The sequence below is a fragment of the Myodes glareolus genome, chromosome 8, assembly GCF_982192425.1.
Source record: "Myodes glareolus chromosome 8, mMyoGla1.1, whole genome shotgun sequence".
In the NCBI taxonomy this organism is placed as follows: domain Eukaryota; kingdom Metazoa; phylum Chordata; class Mammalia; order Rodentia; family Cricetidae; genus Myodes; species Myodes glareolus.
In genome coordinates, this window is record NC_142033.1 from 108,427,614 (window position 1) to 108,448,713 (window position 21,100).

At 57.0% G+C, this 21,100-nt stretch overlaps 1 protein-coding gene and 1 long non-coding RNA gene across 2 annotated transcripts; one reads left to right on the top strand and one right to left on the bottom strand.

Moving 5' to 3' along the window:
* The first annotated feature begins 8 nt into the window (after window positions 1-8).
* Rexo1 (RNA exonuclease 1 homolog) lies at window positions 9-20,789 on the top strand. The gene is made up of 16 exons (XM_048460388.3): window positions 9-296; window positions 10,860-12,565; window positions 13,305-13,406; window positions 13,907-14,120; window positions 15,444-15,607; window positions 15,902-16,033; window positions 16,307-16,430; window positions 17,081-17,194; window positions 17,390-17,527; window positions 17,659-17,772; window positions 18,004-18,077; window positions 18,312-18,422; window positions 18,745-18,860; window positions 18,944-19,082; window positions 19,165-19,285; window positions 19,365-20,789. The coding sequence occupies exons 1-16, from the start codon at window positions 149-151 to the stop codon at window positions 19,451-19,453; spliced, it is 3,606 nt and encodes a 1,201-aa protein (XP_048316345.2). The 5' UTR covers window positions 9-148; the 3' UTR covers window positions 19,454-20,789.
* On the bottom strand, window positions 8,191-10,905 carry LOC148121253 (uncharacterized). Its single transcript, XR_015738630.1, has 2 exons — window positions 10,803-10,905; window positions 8,191-8,605 (listed from the first exon to the last, which is right to left on the bottom strand). It is a non-coding gene; the product is annotated as an uncharacterized LOC148121253 (long non-coding RNA).
* Window positions 20,790-21,100: the final 311 nt, after the last annotated feature.

The following is a 21,100-nucleotide window of genomic DNA, read 5'->3' on the forward strand; positions in this document are numbered from 1 at the left end:
GCGTCCCGGGGGCCTCTGGGGGCCTCGGAGCAAGATGGCGGCGGCGGCGGGGTCCGAGAGGCGCGAGTGGCGGCCTCCGGAGCGAGTGTGAGGAGGGGTCCCGGGGTCCCGGGTAGCTCCGGGCCGGGGCCCCGCTGAGGAACGGACCATGCTACGTTCTACCGGCTTCTTCCGCTCCATCGATTGCCCATACTGGGCGGGAGCTCCCGGGGGGCCTTGCCGGCGGCCCTACTGTCACTTCCGGCACCGCGGAGCTCGGGGCCCCGGCAGCGGAGGCGCGGCGTCTCCCACAGCAGGTAAAGCCCGCACGACTGCGCCCGGCTCCGCAGCTTGACCAGCGCGCCCGTGCCACATGCTCCCCGTGTGCAGCCTGGTCGCACACCCTCACAGAGCTGTCCCCCCTAGTCGCTGTCGCGATGCTGTGCAAGTGGCAAGGCCTCTCTGATCACTGAGTAAAACGTAAATCCCGACTCAGTGGAGGAGAGACGTTGTGGGCGTCCAAGCTAGGGGACTTGGTGCAATCGGTGCGATTCCCCCGGTCCTCATTCCGTCCTCATTGTTTGAAACGGGATGTCATTCCCGTCCTGTTGCCGAGCACCCAACCCTATGCGCTTGTGGTACATCTTGTTTATGATCGCGACACTTTCCTAGGGCGCATCTCCAGTAGTTGAAACACAAGGCCCTGGGGGCACCTGCTGTTTGTCAAGCTGAAAACCCTCTTTGCTTGGATGAGTGTAGACTTTCAGTTTGTCAGGGAGCGTGTCGCAATGATTGGTGTGATGGCGCTTCTGAAGGCCTCGAGGATTAGGCAGTGTGGAGGAGGTACTGTATTAGAAGAAAACAGTGGGAGAAATTAGGATTTTGTTAATTAGTGTTTTGTTTGTTTTTGCTGCGTAGGCCTGACCAGTTTGGGACCCAGGATTCTCAATTCAATCTAGCAAGTTCTGGGATGATCCTAACCCAACGCAGAGAATTTCTGTTGCATTAAAGAAGCATTGTGGGACTGGAGAGATGGCTCATGTTTGCTGTTTTGACTGGGAGCGCGGGCGGGTGCACGTCTTTAGTCCCACAGCACTCAGGAGCCAGCCTGGTCTACATGAGGATTTGTTCCAGAAAAACCATAGATAGTGAGATCCTGTGGGGTTGGGTAGGGGGAGCACACTTGCTAATATTGCAGAGACCCGGGATTGGATTTCCAGCATCCACATGGCTGCCTTATAACTTCCAGTTCTAGTACCTGATGCAGTCCGGCTTGGCACGCCAGACAGGTGTGGTGCAAATTCATACACACAGACAAAACTCTTATGCACGAAATTAATTTAAAAAAAACCCAAAAAACTTAAAAAGTGGCACTGCACCCAGGCATTGTGACACACACCTTTTATCCCAGTACCTGAGAGGCAGAGGCAGGTGAATTTCTTTGAGTTCAAGGCTGGCCTGAGTTACATATGTGGCCATCTCTAAAACAGGAAGATGGGCAGACATTAAGAGGAAAAGGCTGGAGGAAGGGCTTATTGAATAGAGTTCTGTTTAGACCCCTGGTGACCTCTGTCCCTTCAGAGGGCCTCTCCCCTGTTTTATTTATACATTTGAGGCAGGTCTCATGTACTGTGGGCTGGCCTCAGTCTGTGCAGCCAAGGATGTCCCCCTGCTGACATGACAGAAGTGCATCATCACAGCTGCTTTGTCGCTGCAGCCCTGGGGACAGGCACACATTCATGTGAGAGGCGAGCCTCAGCTCTGGCTTCCTCTCCAGTTCCCAGATTGATTTCAAATACCACTCTGTCTCAGTCTGTTTTTCTTTAAGTAAATATTTATTTGAAAGTGTTAAGTTGGGCTGTGGTGGGGCACTCCTTTAATCCCAGCACTGGGGAGGCAGAGGCAGGCAGATCTCTGAGTTCGAGGCCAGCCTTGTCGACAAGAATTAGTTCCAGAATAGGCTCCAAAACTACAAAGAAACCCTGTCTTGAAAACAAACAAACAAACAAACAAAAAAATCAGTGAAAGTGTTGTAACACTGCCCCCAAAAATAAGTCTGATGATAAGCACACACCTTTAATCTCAGGAGGCAGAGGCAGGTGGATCTCTGAGTTCCAGGCCAGCCTGGTCTACACAAAGAAACCCTGTCTCTAGAAACCAAACCAAACAACAACAGTGTTTTGCCGGTATGTATGTCTATGTACCAGATGTGTGCAGTGTCCAGGAGTCAGAAGAGAGCACTGGATCCCATGGCGCTGGGTGGTGGTGAGCCATCTCTCTAAGCCCTGTTGGTGTGTTTCTATGAAACAGGTTGACCTTGAACTTATGATCCTTCTGTCTCTGCCTCCTGAACCATGGAATGCCAGGCATGAACTGCCAGATCTACCTGTTTTTGAGTCCAGTTTTACGCATACATCAGCTTAAAGCACCTGCAGTGGTCTTCGTCCTTAGTGTTCGGGTTCCTCAGCTGGCCCTCAGCTGGGGTCTCCACCCAGGCACTGGGGAAGCTGCCATGGAGGAGGAAGGACGCAGCTCTGCAGATCTTAGCCCGGGGTAGACACTGAGTGCCTGGCATAGGTGACTTTTCAGAGGCTGCAGTGCCCAGCTTAGGTGGCAGGCAGTGTCTTTTGTTTGCTTTTTATATGTATGTGTGCTCCTGTTTGTCTCTGCGTCTGTCACCTGTATGGGTGTCTGCAGAGGTCAGAGGGAGGCATTGGATCCCCTAGAGCTGCAGTCCTAGGTAGTTGTCAGCCTCCAGACATGAGAACTGGGAGTTCAGGCCCTCCAAAAGAGCAGCCAGTGCTCCTAACTACTCAGACACAGGCCTCACTGTGTAGCCCTGTCTGTCCTGGAACTGGCTATGTAGACCAGGCTGGCCTGGATTGCTTCTGCCTCTCGAGTGCTGGGGTGAAAGGTGCAGGTTCTTGACCTCAAGGGGCCATTGTGTCAGCATGTGACACATCCTTTGGTCTAGGGATATCCTGACTTTTAAAGTTTATTTCCTTTTTGCTATGTGAAGATGGAAGCCAGAGCTTCCTGCATGGCCATTGTGTGCCAGGCTGTACCCAGTCAGTCCCATCTCTGAGCAGAGTGTTGGTCCTCAGCTTTCCTCCATGCAGCTCTTCTTATGCTGTCTTGTGCCACAGAGGGTCGTGTTTGAGGTCTGGCGCTGTCCTATGCACCCGACCGTCCCCTGGGTCCTTTTACACCCTGCTCTTTAGCTTTGAGGACAGGCATCTTCTACTGTCTCTAACCCCAGACAGAGCCCAGCCCAGCCCAGCCCTTCCTGTCCTGGGGACCTTTGTGACCTGCTGTCCTCTTCTCAGTGCACCACAGCAGCCCTCTGAGGAGGCCTGGGCCTGGACTACTCTGGGCTAGGATATGGTCCAAATGCCTCAACCTTGGTGGCATCCTTTGGGCTCACTGGAGTAGCCCTTCATGGCCTTTGTGCCCACAGTAAAGCAAACCCACATGTGGCTGGCCTCCAGCGGCTCGGAGCTGCAGGTGAAGGTGCCATGGAGGCAACTGGCCCTGCAGCCCTGCTGGGCTAGCTTTTTGCTCAGCTGGAGAGACACGGTTGAGTGCTATGCCAGGGAGACAGGCTGAGGGACACCAGTGAGGCAATTTAGAGCTGGGGAGGGGCGCTGGCTGTGGTCCCTTGAGTGACAGGGCCGGGCTCGGGTTTTTCTGGGGACTCATGATGTCTTGGGTGTTTGGGCTGTTTGGGTCTGACTGGTATACATAGAGGGACTGGTACAGACCCTCACAGAGGGTCCCTCACAGAGCCAGGGCCCCCAGCTGGCTCCACCTGTTGGAGGTGAGGACGCTGGTTAAAGAATCCCAAGCTAACACCAAAAGATTTTACTTATATTTTCTTTATTATAATGGGCAAACTCACGGAACAGGACCGAGAAGTCCAACGTCAGGTGTGTGACGCAGGAACCAGAGAGAGCAAGCACTGGGCAGGCCTATGGTTTTCTCTGGGTATCCAAAAGGTCTTGCTCTAACCTGGTCTAATCTCTTAAAGGTCACTGGCTGACAGAGGTTCCTCATCACCTCCCCCTTTTTTCTAAATAAGAGAGTTCCAAGCTGGGTGGTGGTGGTGGTGGTGGTGGTGGTGGTGGTGGTGCACGCCTTTAACCTGTGAGTTCAAGGCCAACCTGGTCTACCTTCCAGGACAGGCTCCAAAGCAACACAGAGAAACCCTGTCTCGGAAAAACAAAACAGAACAAACAAGAGAGTTCCAAACCCAATACAAACTATATACACTAGGAACAGATATCAGTTATAAAATTAGGATTACAACCAACATATACAATATTAAGCAAGGAACGTGTGCTAAATGTTTTAATAAACATTCTATCCTAAGGAGTCTAAGTCTTATATTGGAAATGTCTTAGCTAGATTATAAGATCATAACTACGACTATCTAATCTTCAACCCCATCGAAGGCCTGAGAAGGGAGATAATATTACTTGAGTAGGCAGGAAGTGCAATCAAACAGCTTCCAAAATGCACAGTTGATGACAGAGACAACTGGCTACCTGGGCAATCACCCAAAGTCTCATTTGCAATGTTGAAGCAACCAACTTTGGCTAAGGCCTAGAGTAACTGACAGACCGTTTTCAGAGGCAGGAACATTTTCAGAATGGCCTTACCCTGGCCTGGCAAGGCTTGGCAGTCTTTCTTTTATACTGCTTGTCCAGTCCAGACACCATTCACTTTGTCAGTGGTCAAGGCATGGGCAGTTTTTTGCCCAAAGGCCAATTGTGCCAAGAAGAAAACAAACTCCAAGTAGAGTGTCTTTGGTGCTCAACATTCTCTTGGGAATAGATCGGTGCTGTCAGGAGCAATAGTGCCTCATGTCATCAGAAGCCTAAGTAATTTAGATGCCATGTTCTAAAGCTACTGTCTGCTAAGGGCATTAGAAGTGAGAAATCAGGGTGTCTGGGCTAGAGAGTTACTCCCACCCCTGCTACTGCATGTCTTCTGAACCTCCTCTGAGACTCCCCAGCTGTGTGGTGTGGGTGGCAGCCAGGAGTGAAGTGCCGGGGTTCTACACACACACACCCAGCAGAAGTCATTCCCAGATTGTGCTATGGACAGTTTGGGTGCCAAGGGACAAGTCCAGGGCAATAGCTGTGGAGCTTTCTAGAAGGAGTAGGGTTTGTTCAAGCAAAGGAAAAGGAGGATGTTGGGGTGGTGGAGAGAGGGACAGGAAAGTGGCTGTGGCTATGGCTAAGTTCATTCTGATCCTTGAGGGCCTCTGTGGGCTCCTGGATCCCAGTCCAGTTCCCGTAGTGCCTGCTTGAGCAGCGAGGGTCAGAGGGGCCAAGCACTGCTGGCGTCTTCCCACTGACCTCTGCTCCCCACACATGGGACCTGTGACTACCTGCTGTCCTGGCAGACCAGCCTTGGCTCACTGCCTGTGGAGACAAGTGCTTCGGGGTGGCTTTCCTTGTCTGAGGAACCTGGGGCTGGAGGAACTGGCAGCCTGCACTCCTGCCACTTGGGCTCCTTCCTAGGGAAAGATCCATTTCGCCAGGAAACGCCAGCAGAGGGTGCCACAGGCCACAGCATCTAGCCAGCTGTGCCTCCCAAAAAGTCCAGTCAGGGATAGTTGGCACTGTGAATGTGTGGGTACACTGTGGGCTAGAAGGTGTGACACCACTCCCCGGTTGTCTTCTGAAATACAGCAGTGCCACCCTACTCCAGTAGCACGGGAGACGGCCTTTCCGTCTGCCTCTTCCAGGCCCAGTCCTGCCCAACCACGGAGCATCTGGGCTGCCCTTCATGGCCACCTGCTGGTGCTGGGCAGCTGGCTCCACTGGTCCAGCGTTGCAGGGGAAGGAAGACTGTTGCTTGGAGGGCAGAAGTCTGTTCTGGTATAAGCAAGACGGGATGCTTCCTCCTGCTGCTCAGCGGGCACATGTGCCAGGTGCTGTCTTGTATTCTCCCCGCATGTGCGCCTATATATCAGATGAGGGGGCCAGGTCTCATTACAGATGGTTGAGAGCCACCATGTGGTTGCTGAAAATTGACCTCAGGACCTCTGGAAGAGCAGGCAATGAATGCTCTTAACTGCTGAGCCATCTCTCCAGTCCCAACCGGTGCTGTCTTTAGAGTGTTTTTTGTGGGTGCCTGATGAGTGTAGAAGAGGCCCCAAGCCACCCATCCTGCATCTGTCCTACATCTGCCTCTGGCTGTGGTTCCTGTGTTCACCATGACCACTTTGTTCCTTGTGAGTTCAGCTGGGCACTGCTGCTCTCTGAGGCCGTCGTTCAGCTGGCTCCTTTGACCTGGTTCTGTGGCCTGTGTCCCGGTGCCATTTACACAAGGGACTGCTAGTGAGTAGCTCTAGTAGCAGCTGACATCCTCTCCTGAGGACACCCTCTCACAGAGGCAGGGGCATTGGATTGAGCCTGTCTGGAATTGGTAGGCCTGCAAGGGGGAGGCTAGTCTGGCAGAGGCCTGGAAGTATGACCTCTGCAGGGGACTTCTTCCATGCCAAGCCTTAAACAGGGTCTGTGGTGTCAGGAGAACCATGGGGGAGAGTTAGGGCACACTCCACCCCTTGAGGGTGACTTGTCCCAGGGACCTGTAATGCACCAGTGTTTTCTGGAAGCAGCCCCCTCAAGAATGAACTTCTGCCCCACAGAAGCCCGGGGGTGTTCCCCAGCCCTGCTTCACTTTGCCAGAGACTCTGGGGTGGCAGAGGTCTTTCTGGCTATGGTGGACTCAGCATATGCCTATGGGACTCTGGGAAGAGGACGGGCAGGCCTGCGTACTGGCTCTGCCCGCTTCTGGGAAAGAGTAGTTGAAAATCGAGAATTTTCTTTTTTGGACTGGAAAGTATACTTTATGCGGGAGCACCACGGGAAAGAAAGGCCACCTCTGTCTAACCTCGCTCCAGGGTGATGTTAGCCTGCTCTGGTGCTCTGGGGAGGGAGGGAGGGATGCCCACAGTGGCTCAGACCTGTCCCTGCCCCATAGTGCCCAGCATCCTAGGAATGCAAGGCAGCTGTCTCCTTGTCTCCCACCGAGTGACCACACCTGCCTGGAAGCCGGCACCCTAAAGGACTGACCTTGTAGAGAAGGCTCTAGAGGGTGACCTGGGGGCACAGGGATCCTGGACACATTCCTTAAAGGTGACCGCCTAGGATAAGACTTGTGCACCCATACTGAGGCCGAGGGGCACTCCTTAGGCCTGGTGCCACCCTCTTTGGCCAGGCTCATACTTGTGTGCAGCTTCCCATGGCTTTTTTCTGGTTCCCTGCTGCAATGTGTGTGGTCTCTGTGCGGAAGGTGGCCTCGGAGCTTGATCCTGCTTGAGTAACCTCATCCGTCCAGTGGCGTTGATTACAAGGGAATGTAGGTGGGAAGGCCCAGCCTAGGAAAGATGGCTCACAGTCCTTAGTGGGGACCTCGGGCAGTGTGTCCATCTATTCTGGGGCTGCCGTTCAGAACTGTGCCAGTCAGAATCCAAATCCATCTGAGACAGTCCAGAGTGGACTTAGCACCCAGCACTGGCCACCCTGCCTCTCCCTCCCTAAGGTGTCTACGTAGTGTCCTCTGCTCCAGGGCTGGACTGGACGCTGAGCAGTCCCTTAGCCTTTAGCAGTCCTTTGCTGGCTGGGGCCCTACTTCCTGTCGGCAGGAGAGAGGCCCAGGGAGACTGCTGCCTGTGGTGTGGCCTGACGTGGTCGCCCAGGAGAAGGCTGCTTGGCTCCGGCGTCCTGTTCCAGCCTGAGGACCCAGTTCCTGTCCAGCCGTCTGCCAGGTGGGGAGTGTAGTGGCGTGTAAATCCTACTCCAGCCTACTTCGAGACCCTCTCCTGCAGGTGGGGAATTTCCAAGAGCCCAGCCCACTCTCCAGAGATCACCATGTACACCCACATTTACACAGAAGGGTCCTCTTTTTTCACTGTAGATTTTTGAGACTCCATCTCATTATGAAGCCCAGGGTGGTGTGATCCTCCTGCCTCAGCTGGTATAACAGGTGTGGTTACTCCTGGGATCAACATCTGTTTTAGTGATGTGTGTGACAGAACACTTGACAGCAGCAGCTGAGGAGGTTATTCTGGCTCACAGCTGGAGCTGTGGTCCACCATAGCCAGCAGGTGTGGGGGAGGTGTGGGGGGAGGCGGGGGGGGGGAGGTGTGGGGGGAGGCGGGGGGGCAGACAGCTGCTCATTGAGTCCACAGTCAGAAAGCAGAGGTAAATACTGGTGCTCAGCTTTTTTTCTCTTCCGTTGTGTTTGGGGCCCCAGCCCATGCAATGGTGTCCCCAAGTGTAGGGCGGGTCTTCTCACAGCCCATGCAATGGTGTCCCCAAATGTAGGGCGGGTCTTCTCACAGCCCATGCAATGGTGTCCCCAAATGTAGGGCGGGTCTTCTCACAGCCCATGCAATGGTGTCCCCAAATGTAGGGCGGGTCTTCTCACAGCCCATGCAATGGTGTCCCCAAGTGTAGGGCGGGTCTTCTCACAGCCCATGCAATGGTGTCCCCAAGTGTAGGGCGGGTCTTCTCACAGCCCATGCAATGGTGTCCCCAAGTGTAGGGCGGGTCTTCTCACAGCCCATGCAATGGTGTCCCCAAGTGTAGGGCGGGTCTTCTCACAGCCCATGCTATGAACATTGGATGTCTCAGCACTTGCCGCTAAGCCAGTTGAAGCCCTGGGCCCACTTGGTGGAAGGACAGGACCAACTCAAGCTGTCCTCTGACCTCTACTTGCAAAATAAGAAGTCATTCTCCAAATAACAAAGCCAGGCAGAGTACCCCTCATCTGGGTGTCTTCCCTGCCCACGCTCACTGGGCTTAAGTAGCGCATTGCTTGCAGGAGGCCCCGGGCCTAACATTCAGTTTAGCCCTGGTTGAATGGTTTAGTTTGTAGTTTACCCACCCTTTCTCCTCACCCCCTTCCTCCCCTTCCCAGGGCTCCAGGTGCTATGCAGGCTCTTTGCACCTTTTTTGAACCCCCCACCCACTTTTAACCTTTTTGTTTTGAGATGGGGCCTTGCTGGCCTAAGCTGTCCTTGAACTTGTGATCCTCCTACCTCAGCCTCCTGCACTGGTCCACTACCTCTAATCATTGAAATGTTACTTTCTGAGAACCCAGCCAAGCCTGGTGCCACTCCAGCACCCAGGAGAGGTGGAGGCGGAAGGATCAGAAGTTCAAGGTCATCCTCAGCTGCATATTGAGGCCAGCTAGGGCTGCACCGCTGTGAGAACCCACCGCAGGTAACTAAAGGTCTAGTGAGACACAGCTCACTTTTCCTGGTTTTCCCTAGTCCCTTCCAGGGCCAGTGGGCTCTGGCTGGGTCCCAGTGTGTGCTGGGTTCTTGTCCCCAAGCCTTGCTTTTCTAGGCAGCAGAGGCTTAGAGTGAGCACCCCACCTTTCGTTGTTCAGGTTGCAGATGTGAAGTCCCCTGCTGTGTCCCCTATTGTGCTGTGTTGCTCATGGACAGAGCTTGTTTTTCCAGGTGTTAGCTTCAGACAGCTGACCCTGGGCCTGGCTGACACCAGGTCCTCCTACCTCACCCTGCTATGCACGAGGCCCCTTCCCATGATTCCCAGTCCCACTTCCCCCTGAGACCACCTTGTGGAGGCATGAGGCCCCTGCTGATGAGGAATGGTCCCCAGCTCAGGGTCATCAGCCACAGACTCTGGGGACAGGACAGGATGTCAGGTGGAGGCAGCCATAGGGAACTGCCGTGGGGTCACCTCGTGAACTTTCTGCACATGTCTGGATGTGTGACCCTTCTGCAGGACTGTATGGGCTCTTGAGAAGGCCAACTGGTTTGTAACAATCTACCCTCCCTGACCCTGCAGCTCAATTGGGTGCTCCCTCCACCCCCAAGCTTCCCTTGAGGGCAGTGCTTGGAGAGGGGATATCAATAATGTATCTGGACCCCACCTCTTCCTGATATTCATAGTTGGGTCGTACAGTTCTTGCTTTTACTGGGGGGACTACATAGTTGCTTTATTACGGCTTAAAAAAAGTTTTTACTTTTCATATGTGAGTGTGTGTGGGGGCTGTGTGAGTCAGGCCCTCATGGAGGCCAGAGGTGTCCTAGCCTGCTGTGGGGCTAGGGTGTCAGCTAGATCCGTCTACAGTGCGGTGGAGTTCTTACTCTGCCACCTCCAGCCCTTCAGGTCCTCTGTGAAGGTGTAAAATGCATGAGGTGACTCAGTCAAGGGTGATCACTCCAGAAACGCTGGTTGCAGCGGGGTGCACTTGTGACCACGGCACTGGGGAGGTGGAGCCCCAGGAGCTTGAGTTGGCCGTTGAACCAAGTGAGACCTACTTGACTGAGAGCAGGGCTGCAGGCCAGCCAGAGCCTTGAGCTGTGGGATTAATTCCTGGTAGGCCCTGTGGGTAGCGTGTCCACCTTGGTCTCCAGGCCATGCCAAGAGGTCCTTGGGAACCTCGCTTCTCTGCACCCCCTTTTGACATAGGATCTCATGTAGCCCAGGCTAGCTTTGAACTATGTAGCCGAGGCTTACCTTTAACTCCTGACTTTGCTCCTGCCAGTACCTTCCTAGAGCTGGGTGATGGGCGTGAGCCACCATGGCGGTCTGTGTGGTGCTGGGATGAAGCCTGTGCATCTCTGGCAGTGTTCTGCTCGCAAAGACCCAAACCCAGACCCACCCCACATGTGCATGCACACACGCATGCACACCGGCACCCTTCTGTCATCTTCTGCGCAGGTCCTGCTATAGGGCAGGTGGTTCCCAACACAGCAGCATCACGTTGTCATGGTAGGGATGTCCTGGGGGCCCAAGCCTGGCGTGCAGTAGGCTGTGAAAACCTGGTTCTCTTACCTTGCCCATCTCTGGCTGGCTGACTCAGTGGTTATTCCATGTTCTCTTCCCTTCCAGGACTTGGCTATGACCCGTACAACCCAGAGCTGCCTCAGCCTCCTGCACAGAGGGAGAATGGCACTCTGGGCCAAGGGGATGGCATGCTGGAGCTGGAGCTGGTCAACCAGGCCATTGAGGCTGTGCGTGGTGAGGTGGAACTGGAGCAGAGGCGCTACCAGGAGCTCCTGGAGACGGCACGGGGGCACGGTGCCGGGTCTTCAGCCTTGGTGCCCTGCAGCCCTGCCATGAGCCTGGATGATGATGACACCTTCTCTCTGGCCCTCACCTATACACCAGGTGGCCTGCTGAGCCCAGACTCAGGCTATCAGCCCACCCCACTGGCTGCCCCTGCTGAGCCAGCTCACAAGTACTCACTGGCCCCTTCAGAGAGGGGTCAGAGCAGAGCTGGAGGGGGCACCAGTGCCCTGGAGTATATCCCCAAGGCTGTCAGCCAGCCGCGCCGCTGTGGCCGCCCCGTGTCTGGTGGCAAGTACGTAGTGGACAGCTCAAAGCCATCAACAGATCTGGAGTATGACCCACTGTCCAACTACTCAGCTCGGCACCTTGGCAGGGTCAGTGCCAGGGATGAGAGAGCTACCAAGCGACCACGAGGCTCCCAGGGTGCTGAGCCCTACACACCTGCCATTAAGAAGCCCTGTGACCCCTTTGGTGGCTGTGAGGCCAGGTTCTCAGACTCAGAAGACGATGTAGCCAGTCCACCCAAGGCTGGTGCAGGCAGCCCCAAGGCTGGAGCTGACCCTGAAAGCAAGGCACCTGGGAAACGTGCCTCCTCCGAGGGCAGTCCGCGGGGCACCAAGGAGATGGCTGTGCAGTACGACGTGGAAGACCTTGGGCAGCCTCCCAAAGCAGCGGACACAGTGGCCTTGGCCAAGCTTGGCTCCCCAGCTAGGGCATCTCAAGATGTTGGGGTCCCCAAGGATGGCAAAGCCAAGAAGAAGAAAAGTGGGACACTGGCCAGCCTCAGGCACAAGGACAAGGCCCGCAAAAAAGACAAGAAAAAAGACAAGGACCCAAGACGGCCCCGGGAGAAGGAGAAGCTGTGTGCAGACAAGAAGAAGTCACAGGCTGGCAGCCCTCGGGGCAAGACCCAGGGCTCTGAAGGGACCAAGAAAAAGCCATCCAACATCACCACAGTAGCCAGCTCAGGAAAAGGAGGACCAGGTCGGCAGCCCCAAGACTCTGGGCCTGGTCCTCACCTGACACTGGCCTGTAAAGGTGGCAGCTCTAGGAAGACGTCATCGGGGAAGTTAATGGAACGCAAGACCCGCTCCCTGGATGAGGGTGCCTCCCAGAACACCCCTAAGCTCAAGAAACGGGCCCTGAGCCATGCTGAATTGTTTGGGGATGAGAGTGAGGAGGAGGAGGACTCGGGCCTGGGGGCCAGGGCACTCCAGGTCTGGCCCCCCACCCTGCCCAACCTCAGCTCAGACTCAGATTCAGACTCTGACTCCAGCCTGGGCCTGGGGGAGACGCAGGTGCCCAAGCGTCTCAAGGCCGTGCCACCCACATCCCCCGCACCGCCCTCCCCATTGTCCTCCTCCTCCTCCTCCTCGGGCGCCAGCCAGTGTGCAGAGGAGGATGTGGACTACTCGGCCCTGGAGAAGGAGGTGGACTTCGATGCGGACCCCATGGAGGAGTGCCTGCGGATCTTCAATGAGTCCACCAGTGTGAAGGCAGAGGACAAGGGCCGACTGGCCCGGCAGGTGAGGGCGCTAGCCCGTCAGGCGAGGGCCCTGCGAGGGGACACTCCATCCCACAGCTATCTCCAGCCAGTTCCAGCCTCTGCAACACAGGCGGAAGCCATTCCTTCAGCACCGGCCTCTTAACTCCATCCAAAATTCAGGAACCCTCGGTGGCTGCCTGCTGCCCCCCTGCACCCTGCCCAGAACGAGGATGCTGGCTTTCTACCCACCCAGCCGGCTTCCCATGGCAGCGTCCGACTGACTGTTCAGACTGACCAGCAAAGGGGTACCGGGCCCTCCCGCCCCAAGCCTGCCTTACACTTCCTGTCCCCAGCTCCTTGGCTTTTCTTAATTCCCCCCCTCCCCCCCAGCTCTTGCTCCTTTTCTGGCCTCTGTCCCGCTTCCCTCCCCTTTTCCCTGGCTTGCCTGCTCAGGCCAACCTTGATCCATCTGGGTGTCCTTCTTCCTATGTCCCCATGTTGGCCACCAGGGGGCGCGCACCCTGAACAGACAAAGATGGACTTGGTCAGTTCCCTCCAGCACCAGGCCTATGGGTGCCCTTGACTGGCACTCCATATCTGAGCCATCATCCTGGGTTGGGTGTGGGGGCAGCAGCAGGGGCATTGCTGTCGTAGCCTGTGAGACAGGTGCTGGGGTGGGCCTTGGGCCACAGGGTGTGGGTCCTGCCTGAGGTCTGGTGGAAAGGCAGGAGTGTGACCCACAGAGGCACCCAGAGTGAGGAGTGCATGTGTGTTTTCAGACCCCCAAGGAGGCGGCCTTGGAGAAGGAGCATGCAGGCCTGACCACTTTGTTCCCGGGGCAGAAGAGGAGGGTCTCACATCTCTGCAAGCAAGGCAAGGAGGTAAGACCCAGATTTGGGATAAGGGCAGGCAGCTGGAGGGAGAAGGCCTGCCACCCCAGTCTAGATCCCAGGCCCTCTGCTGCTGGCCTTTGGTAAGCTGGTGCCCTGTCCACTGCCTGTCCCGCTGTCCCTCGCTTGGTCATGGGGACGGTGTAGGGAGGTGTGGGGCGAGGCCAGGCTGCCTCAGCTGTGGCTGGAAGGCAGCAAGGACCCAGGAGAGGCCTGCACAGGGCTCTGGTGACAAAGTTAGGGGAGCAGGACCGCTCAGGACTCATCCTTAGAGCCTCCCTAGGAGATGGGGCAGGGTCCCAGATGCATACAAGGAAGGGTTGGTCTGAGGAGATGGGCACCGGCAGCTCACAGGCCCCACTGCTGCCCTGCACTGCTGGGCAGAGCCAAGGAAGGCTGGGAGTCCTCCCCACCCTGGGACTTGCTCCTCATCCAGCCCGCCTTGAGTGCTCTGGACTCAGAGCTGGGCTCCAGGACCTGTGTTCTTTCAGACAGAGGCCCCCAGGAGGGTTCCTGTGGCTCCCCCAGCACGGCCCCCCACTGCTCAGGAGGTGTGCTACCGGCGAGCACAGCAGGCACAGAGGGACTCCGCTAGCTGGCTACAGGGTGCCCCGAAACCGACAGACAGGCTCTCCTCTGTGCATATCTCAGCCCCTGGGGAAAAGAGGAGGATCGCTCACGTACCCAACCCCCGCCTGGCCACCAGTAAGTCCTGGCCCCACCCTCTCATATCCCCAACCGCAGCATCTGGGGTACAAGAGGAGGCAGCACCCTGAGAACTTTCCTGATATACTTGCGCACTGCCCTCCTGGGAACTTGGTGACTTACTGTGGAGTAGGGACAGAATGGCAGCCTCCTTGCTTCCTCCCAGATTCAGTCCCCTGGGACACTGGAGCCAATGGTTGATGGGACTTGCCTGGGCCTACGTGGAGTGGGCAGCAGCTCTGAAGGTCAGGTGTGGGGTAGTCCTGTCTGTGCCGAGTGGTGGTCCCAATCCAGGAGGGACAGCGAGGTGTCACCATGCATAGCCCTCAAGGACACACCTGCCTAGGCCTCCGAGGCTGCATCTTCTGGCTCCCAGGGAGGGTCTTGCCATCAGGACAGACCAGATCTCACTAGTTACTAGGTGCACCTGCGACCCAGTCAGGAAGAGCTGCCTGGCCTGGACCTGCCCTTCCTTCCCCAGGGCTACAGCACCCAGAATTCTCTGTTCTTGTTCATGTCCTGGCCCAGCCACAGCAGGGCTTGATAGGGCTGCTCTGGTTCTGCGACCCTCCTTGTCCCCCAGACGTGCGCCTTGATCTGCTTCAGTGCTCCTGCTATAGCTTGTTCACAGGGCTGGGTGTTACCCCTGTAGGTTCACCCTCCTCCCTGCGGGGCCCCTTTTTGGCAAGTACAGCCTTGGGTTGGTTCCAGAAAGGATAGCAGAGGCAGCGTGGTCTTGCCCCCGAGCCCTGTCCAGAGATGCTCCCGACTGGGGGCGGATGTCCTTAGTGTCTCCTCCCCTTCTTCCAGGGACTCTGATTGTCAGGCACCCTACACTCCTTGCATGGACAATTAAGGGGCATCCCTGACCACCCTGGGCCAGGGCGGAGACTGTGTATGGTTTATGACCTCATTACAGGGACAGGCAGGTAGCCTGTCACAATGAACAGGTCAGGGCGTCCCAGGCCCTCTGGTCCTGTGCCTCGGAGCCAGGGTTACCCCTCAGACGTCAATGCCTCAGAGTTGGGGACTGGAACATGCGGCAGAGGCCCCAGCCCCGCCCCGCCATTCGCCAGACTGTCCCGACCGTGGCATTGCCTGAGCCGGCCTCCACAGCCGCGTTGCCCTTCCCTACCTCCATGGACCTGCTCTACAGCAGCTAGAGTCCCATGTCCTTCCGCACCCCAAGCCCGGTGCCCCGGCATCCGCTGCGCTGTGAGATGCGCATCCTGCTCACACTCAACGACCGCAGCTTCCTGGTGCTCCGTAGCTCCGTCATGGGCCTCCTGTCCTCCTGTACTCATGTCCCCTGTCCCCCACCAGCCCCCACAGGTGCCAAGAGGGCACTACCTACCAGCAGCAGCCAGACATCCCACGGTCCTGAGCCTGGCAGCCAGCCGCTGAAGACACGCACATTGTCAGGGATGGCATCCAAGACCACCACCACCGTCACCCCTAAGCGCATCGCCCACAGCCCGTCACTCCAGGTACCGTGCACCCAGCTGGTGCCTCCCGACCTCATCGCTGGACTCTGGGGGGCCAAGGCTCATACTGTCCCCAGTAGGGTTCTGTGTTGGCCTTATAGTGTGTTGTTTCCTAATAGTGAGGGTGGACCACTGTTCATGCAGACTGTGCAGGTGCTAACACCCAAGCAATCCCCCAGCCTTGCCCTCTAGAGTTCATGCTGGCCTCGTGCTGTGGACAACCCTTTCCTATGTAGAAGCTTTGTGTCCTAACTCCTCTCCCACCCCGACCCTCTCCCCTGGGTCTCTATCCTCCAGAGTCTAAAGAAGCCCATTATCCCAAAAGAATTTGGCGGCAAGGTCCCCACTGTGGTCCGCCAGCGCTATCTCAACCTGTTCATCGAGGAGTGCCTCAAGTTCTGCTCGTCCAACCAGGAGGCCATTGAGAAGGTGGGCCCCGGAGTACACGGCCCTTAGCAGGCAGAACAGGGGCCCTGGGCACTGTGGCCTTGAGCTGAAGCCACACCCTGGCTCTCATCCAGGCATCTCGGTCCAGACTGCCTGTGCCACTTCCTCGGGGGCGGCAGGTTCTTCCTAGCCAGTGTGCCCTGAGTGCATGGGCAGAGATCTGTGTGGGGCTCACCCTGGCCCTGCATCCCCTGCTGTCATCCCAGTTTAGCCGGCCTTCTGCTCATGCTCCTGGTGCCACTGTGTCCTACGCAGGCACTGAACGAGGAAAAGGTGGCATATGAGCGCAGTCCCAGCAAGAACATATACCTGAATGTGGCTGTGAACACCCTTAAGAAGCTGAGGGGCTTGGTCCCCAACACCGTGCCCAGCCTCAGCAGTGAGTGGCAGCTCTGCAGGGAGGGGGAGGGTCCTGCCCAGACCTGGGGGCTTCTGGGCTGCACAGCAGGGACTGTCCCCAGTACCCCACATGGAGGCTGCTGCCTGAGGTTCCCTCTGCCCATCCCACGGAGGGCCTCCGCTAATGGTGCCCGCGACCTCTTCACAGGGAGTGCTTGAGCACCGCCTTTGCTACGAGACAGGGTTAAGATGTTTTGTTCTGTCCCCTGAGAGGCCACATAAGGCAGTCACCACAGTGATCTCGCTTGCCTGTACAGCACCTAGCCTCCGCTAGCTTCTCCCCCACCCACTGGAAGGGTCGGGGTGGCCTTTGGAGGCAGTGACAGCTCAAAGCCTCAAAATCTTCCTGAGTAACTTCCTGAGTAACTGCAACGTGCCCCTGCCTCACCTTCCGTTAGGAACAGTGGGCCCATCCTGTCCACCCGGAGCATGGATTGGGGAACTGCTCAGTCCTGGGGTGACTTGTCCTGCCTTGCCTTCCCTTCCCAGCGGGGACTCTGTAGGCAGGAGGTCGTGTACATGCAAGGAGGTGATGGCTAGGAGTGGCATGCAGTGAGGTGATGAGGGCTGAGAGTGTGGCTGGCTCACCCCACCCCACCCCACCCCTGCCTTCTCTGCACTTCCTTCTAGAAGCCAGTGGCCGCAGGGTTGTGTCCCATGAGGTGGTGCTGGGGGGCAAATTGGCAGCCAAGACCAGCTTCTCACTGAGCCGCCCCAGCAGCCCCCGGGTGGAGGATCTGAAAGGTGAGTTGGCACCTCTGCTGGCCCACACCTTCCTCTGTGTGTCCTGACCCTGCCCTGTTCCATATCTTGTCCCTCCTCCTCTGCAGTAGTGACAGCCAGTGCCCCTATAGGGACTGCTCAGTACAGCAGTGTGTATGCGTGTGTGTGCGCATGTCCCCTTATCCCCTGCAGCACCGACACCCGGTGTCCCCACAGGGAATACTCTGTACAGCCGTCTCAGGGAATACCTGCTCACCCCGGAGCAGCTCAAGGAGAATGGCTATCCTTTCCCCCACCCTGAGCGCCCAGGGGGCGCCGTCATCTTCACAGCCGAGGAGAAGAAGCCCAAAGACCGTGAGTCTCTTCCTGTAGGGCCCTCAGCCAGGAACACTGAGTGGGGAGCTTCTCACTGAGTTGGGGCATCAGTGGTGCTGGGTGCCAGCCTCTTGCCCACGTGCTCTCTGTCCATCTGTCCTCACCCCCAGCCTCCTGCAGAATTTGCTGTCGCTGTGGCACCGAGTACCTTGTGTCCTCCTCGGGCCGCTGTGTGCGCAGTGAGGAGTGTCACTACCACTGGGGGCGACTGCGGCGGAACCGAGGTAAGGCTGGGCCACTGCCTACACCCTCCTGGCCACCCTACCCCACTTCCACGGGAAGGCCCTGGCCTTCTGTGATCTAGATTTTCCTCCAGAGCAGCTCTGCTTGGCTCCAAGGGGGCCTTTCCCGGGCCTGCATCTGCTTGAGGCACTGTTGGCTAGATCCCTTCGCTGAGTCCTGGCCCCTGTCTGGGCGGTGCCCTGAACACCATTGCTCTCTCTCTCTCTCTGCAGTGGCTGGGGGCTGGGAGACCCAGTACATGTGTTGCTCCGCTGCAGTCGGCTCTGCGGGCTGTCAGGTCGCCAAGGTAAGGCCTGCTGCCGCCATGCCCTGCTCATAGCTTCTGCACTGGGGTTGAGGGTCACAGCTGGGCGCTATGTTCAGGCTTGTTATGTGATCCCACTCAGCCCTTCCAGTCAGGAGCACACTGGGCCCACCCGCATCCACAGGCACTTGATCCCAGACCTAGCCAGGGCAGGGAAGTCCCCTAGCGTCGCATGTGGCCTGTCCCTGCCCTGCTGCTCACTCCCCTGTTCCCCAGCAACACGTGCAGGACGGCCGGAAGGAGAACCTGGAGGGCTTTGTGCGCACCTTCCAGAAGGAGCTACCAGAAGATTCCCATGCAGGAGTCTTCGCCCTCGACTGTGAGATGGTGAGTCTGGAGTCTCCGGAACCTGGGTGCTGTGTGCAGCTGGGTCCACTCTGGGAAGGTGAGGAAGGGAAGCTGGCTGAGAGCTGTCACCGATGCCCTATCTCAATGGCTGTCTTGCACTATCAGGCTAGTGGCCTGGGGGGAGGGGCAGTCTTCTCAGCCCACTTGAAAAGGCTTCTCTGAGTTTCCAGCCCACACCTCTCTCTGCTACGTTGCCTTCCTGGTGTCGTCACGGGGTCTGAGCAGCGGCCATGGCTAGCCACAGAGGGGAGAGGTGAGCCTGGGCAGCCAACTGCATCTGGTGCCCATCTCATGCCTGCAGTCCTACACTACATATGGCCTGGAGCTGACCCGCGTCACAGTCGTGGACACAGACATGCAGGTCGTGTACGACACCTTTGTCAAGCCTGACAATGAAGTTGTTGACTACAACACCAGGTGTGTCCCGGCCTCCCGCGGGACCTCAGCCCTGCTTCTGTCCTGCCCGGCCCGGCGCCCCTCTCACATCTGGCCCTCTGCAGGTTCTCAGGGGTGACAGAGGCCGACCTTGTAGACACGAGTATCACACTGCGGGATGTGCAGGCCGTTCTGCTGAGCATGTTCAGCGCTGACACCATCCTCATCGGACACAGCCTGGAGAGTGACCTGCTAGCCCTTAAGGTGTCTGTCTGTACCTTCTGTGGCTGAGGATGGGAGGCCCTGCCTGCCAGGTCCTGTCCATTATTCACCCTCCTCCCTGTAGGTGATCCATGGCACGGTCGTGGACACGTCAGTGCTGTTCCCACATCGCCTGGGCCTGCCCTACAAGCGCTCCCTGCGGAACCTCATGGCCGACTACCTCAGACAGATCATCCAAGACAATGGTGCGGAGCCTGGGTCCAGGGTGGGGGCTGGGGAAACGTCCGGAAAGTCAGGACTGTGCTTGTCATGTCTGCCCTGCAGTGGACGGGCACAGCTCCAGCGAGGATGCCAGCGCCTGCATGCACCTTGTCATCTGGAAGATCCGAGAAGACGCCAAGACCAAACGATGACTCCCCACCTACCGCCACCACTACCATGCCCCTCCCTTCCTACGACCCTGGCTGCCCTTAGCCCCTATGCCCCATGGCCTCTTTTCAAACTGTGTAATAAAACATGACAGCTGACCATGCGCTTCCTGAGCTCAGGCTCCAGGTCTGCAGTGGCCCTGAGCTGGGGCTGAGACTGAGCGGCCCTGAGCCTGCAGCTGCCCAGGATAGAGCTGGCCTGGCCCCCCCGTGCCTGGTCAGCCCCACCCCTCTGCTGCTCGAGGCAGTGGCCCTCCCTCCCTCCCTACTTTGTATATAACACAGGCAACAGGACAAGCCCTCATGGTTTGAGACAGGGGTTGTCTTTTTTTACTTTATACTGTTATTTTTATTAATTTTTAATTTAAACCTGCTGACCTGCACAACTCCTCAGCAGAGGAGTTCAGCCCTGGTGCCATTGGGATCCAGGGACCGAACCCCACATAATTCAGTCCCATGGGCCTGGATGTCTGCCCTGCCTTGTGAGGTGGCTTCCAGAACTCACCCCAACCCACCAGAACTCTCCAGCCTCAGAGCCAAGCCAGTCCAAAAGCTGTCTTCCTGGGGGGCTGCTGCCTCTCTCCATGGGTAGGAACAGAATAAATGTTTCTATGAAGTTTAGATTTCATATGTGTGGTGCTTTGGCCAAGCAGGACACCTTCTTGTGGCCCCTGTCCTATTGGCCAGGGTTGACGAAACAATTTACTCCCTTGCCCAAGAGGGCCCTTGCCATCCTTCTCTGAGACCTTTGTGAGACAGCCCTCTCTCCCTAGTGTCCCTCGTGCAGGTTGGTGGTGTGTGGTCCATGCCTCTTTGCTTGGTATAAGCCCAGCTACTCAGATGATGTCCAGGGTAGAGACCAGGGACCCGTGCCACCTGAGAAGGGGCCTATAGCCATCAAGGCCAACTCTGTCCTTAGGCCAGAAAACAATAAATTTTCTAGCCTCATGCCCCACATGACCTTGGCTTGATTGGCCTCCTCTTTGCGTTGTCTGCTGCACAGTGAGGTCTGGAGTAGGCAGCCCCTGGTTTGGCTGCAGTTAGAACCATGCAGGGACACTCCACTGTGACGGTCAGAGTGCTGTTTGAGCCTAGTCCAAATACTGCACAAGCCACCTGTGGGGGCTACGGCCCACGGCAACAGCAGCCTCAGGGCGGGTGTGTCTATTTGGTAGACAGGGAACTGCAGGATCCGTGGGAGCTTTCTTGGTTAAGCTGGGCAGTCTACCTACCCTCAGGGGTTCTCTTGACCAATTTGTTCCCTTCTACCTTCTATAAACAAGTTTTTTAAAAAATAAATGGTGCCGATGTATTCACAGAAGTCCAAGTGTCTGCCTTGGGTGCTTTGGTGTGTGTGTGTGCCTGGACATGTCAAGGTCCCCTGGAGGTTCACCCCTGGCAGGAGGCCAGCTCACAAGGACCTTTTTGTTAGCCTACCCTGGCTCTGCACTGGAGGAGCCCCTGCCCCACTGTAATTATCCGTTCCCCTGGAGAGTCAGGTAGGGGGTCTCCCAGATAAAGACCATCCAAAAGGGTATGAGATGCTTCCCATAGTTAGACCAGTGATTCTCAATCTGTGGGTCTTGAGGCCCTGCAGAACGAAGCCCACCGACCCTTTCACCGGGTCCTTTC

Excerpts from the sequence above, each read along its gene's own strand:
- Rexo1 (XM_048460388.3), top strand. The coding sequence starts at position 149 with ATGCTACGTTCTACCGGCTTCTTCCGCTCCATCGATTGCCCATACTGG. Across the intron at positions 14,121-15,443 it reads CAACCCCCGCCTGGCCACCA|CCCCCACAGGTGCCAAGAGG; the intron begins GTAAGTCCTGGC and ends GTCCCCCACCAG. Across the intron at positions 15,608-15,901 it reads CCCACAGCCCGTCACTCCAG|AGTCTAAAGAAGCCCATTAT; the intron begins GTACCGTGCACC and ends TCTATCCTCCAG.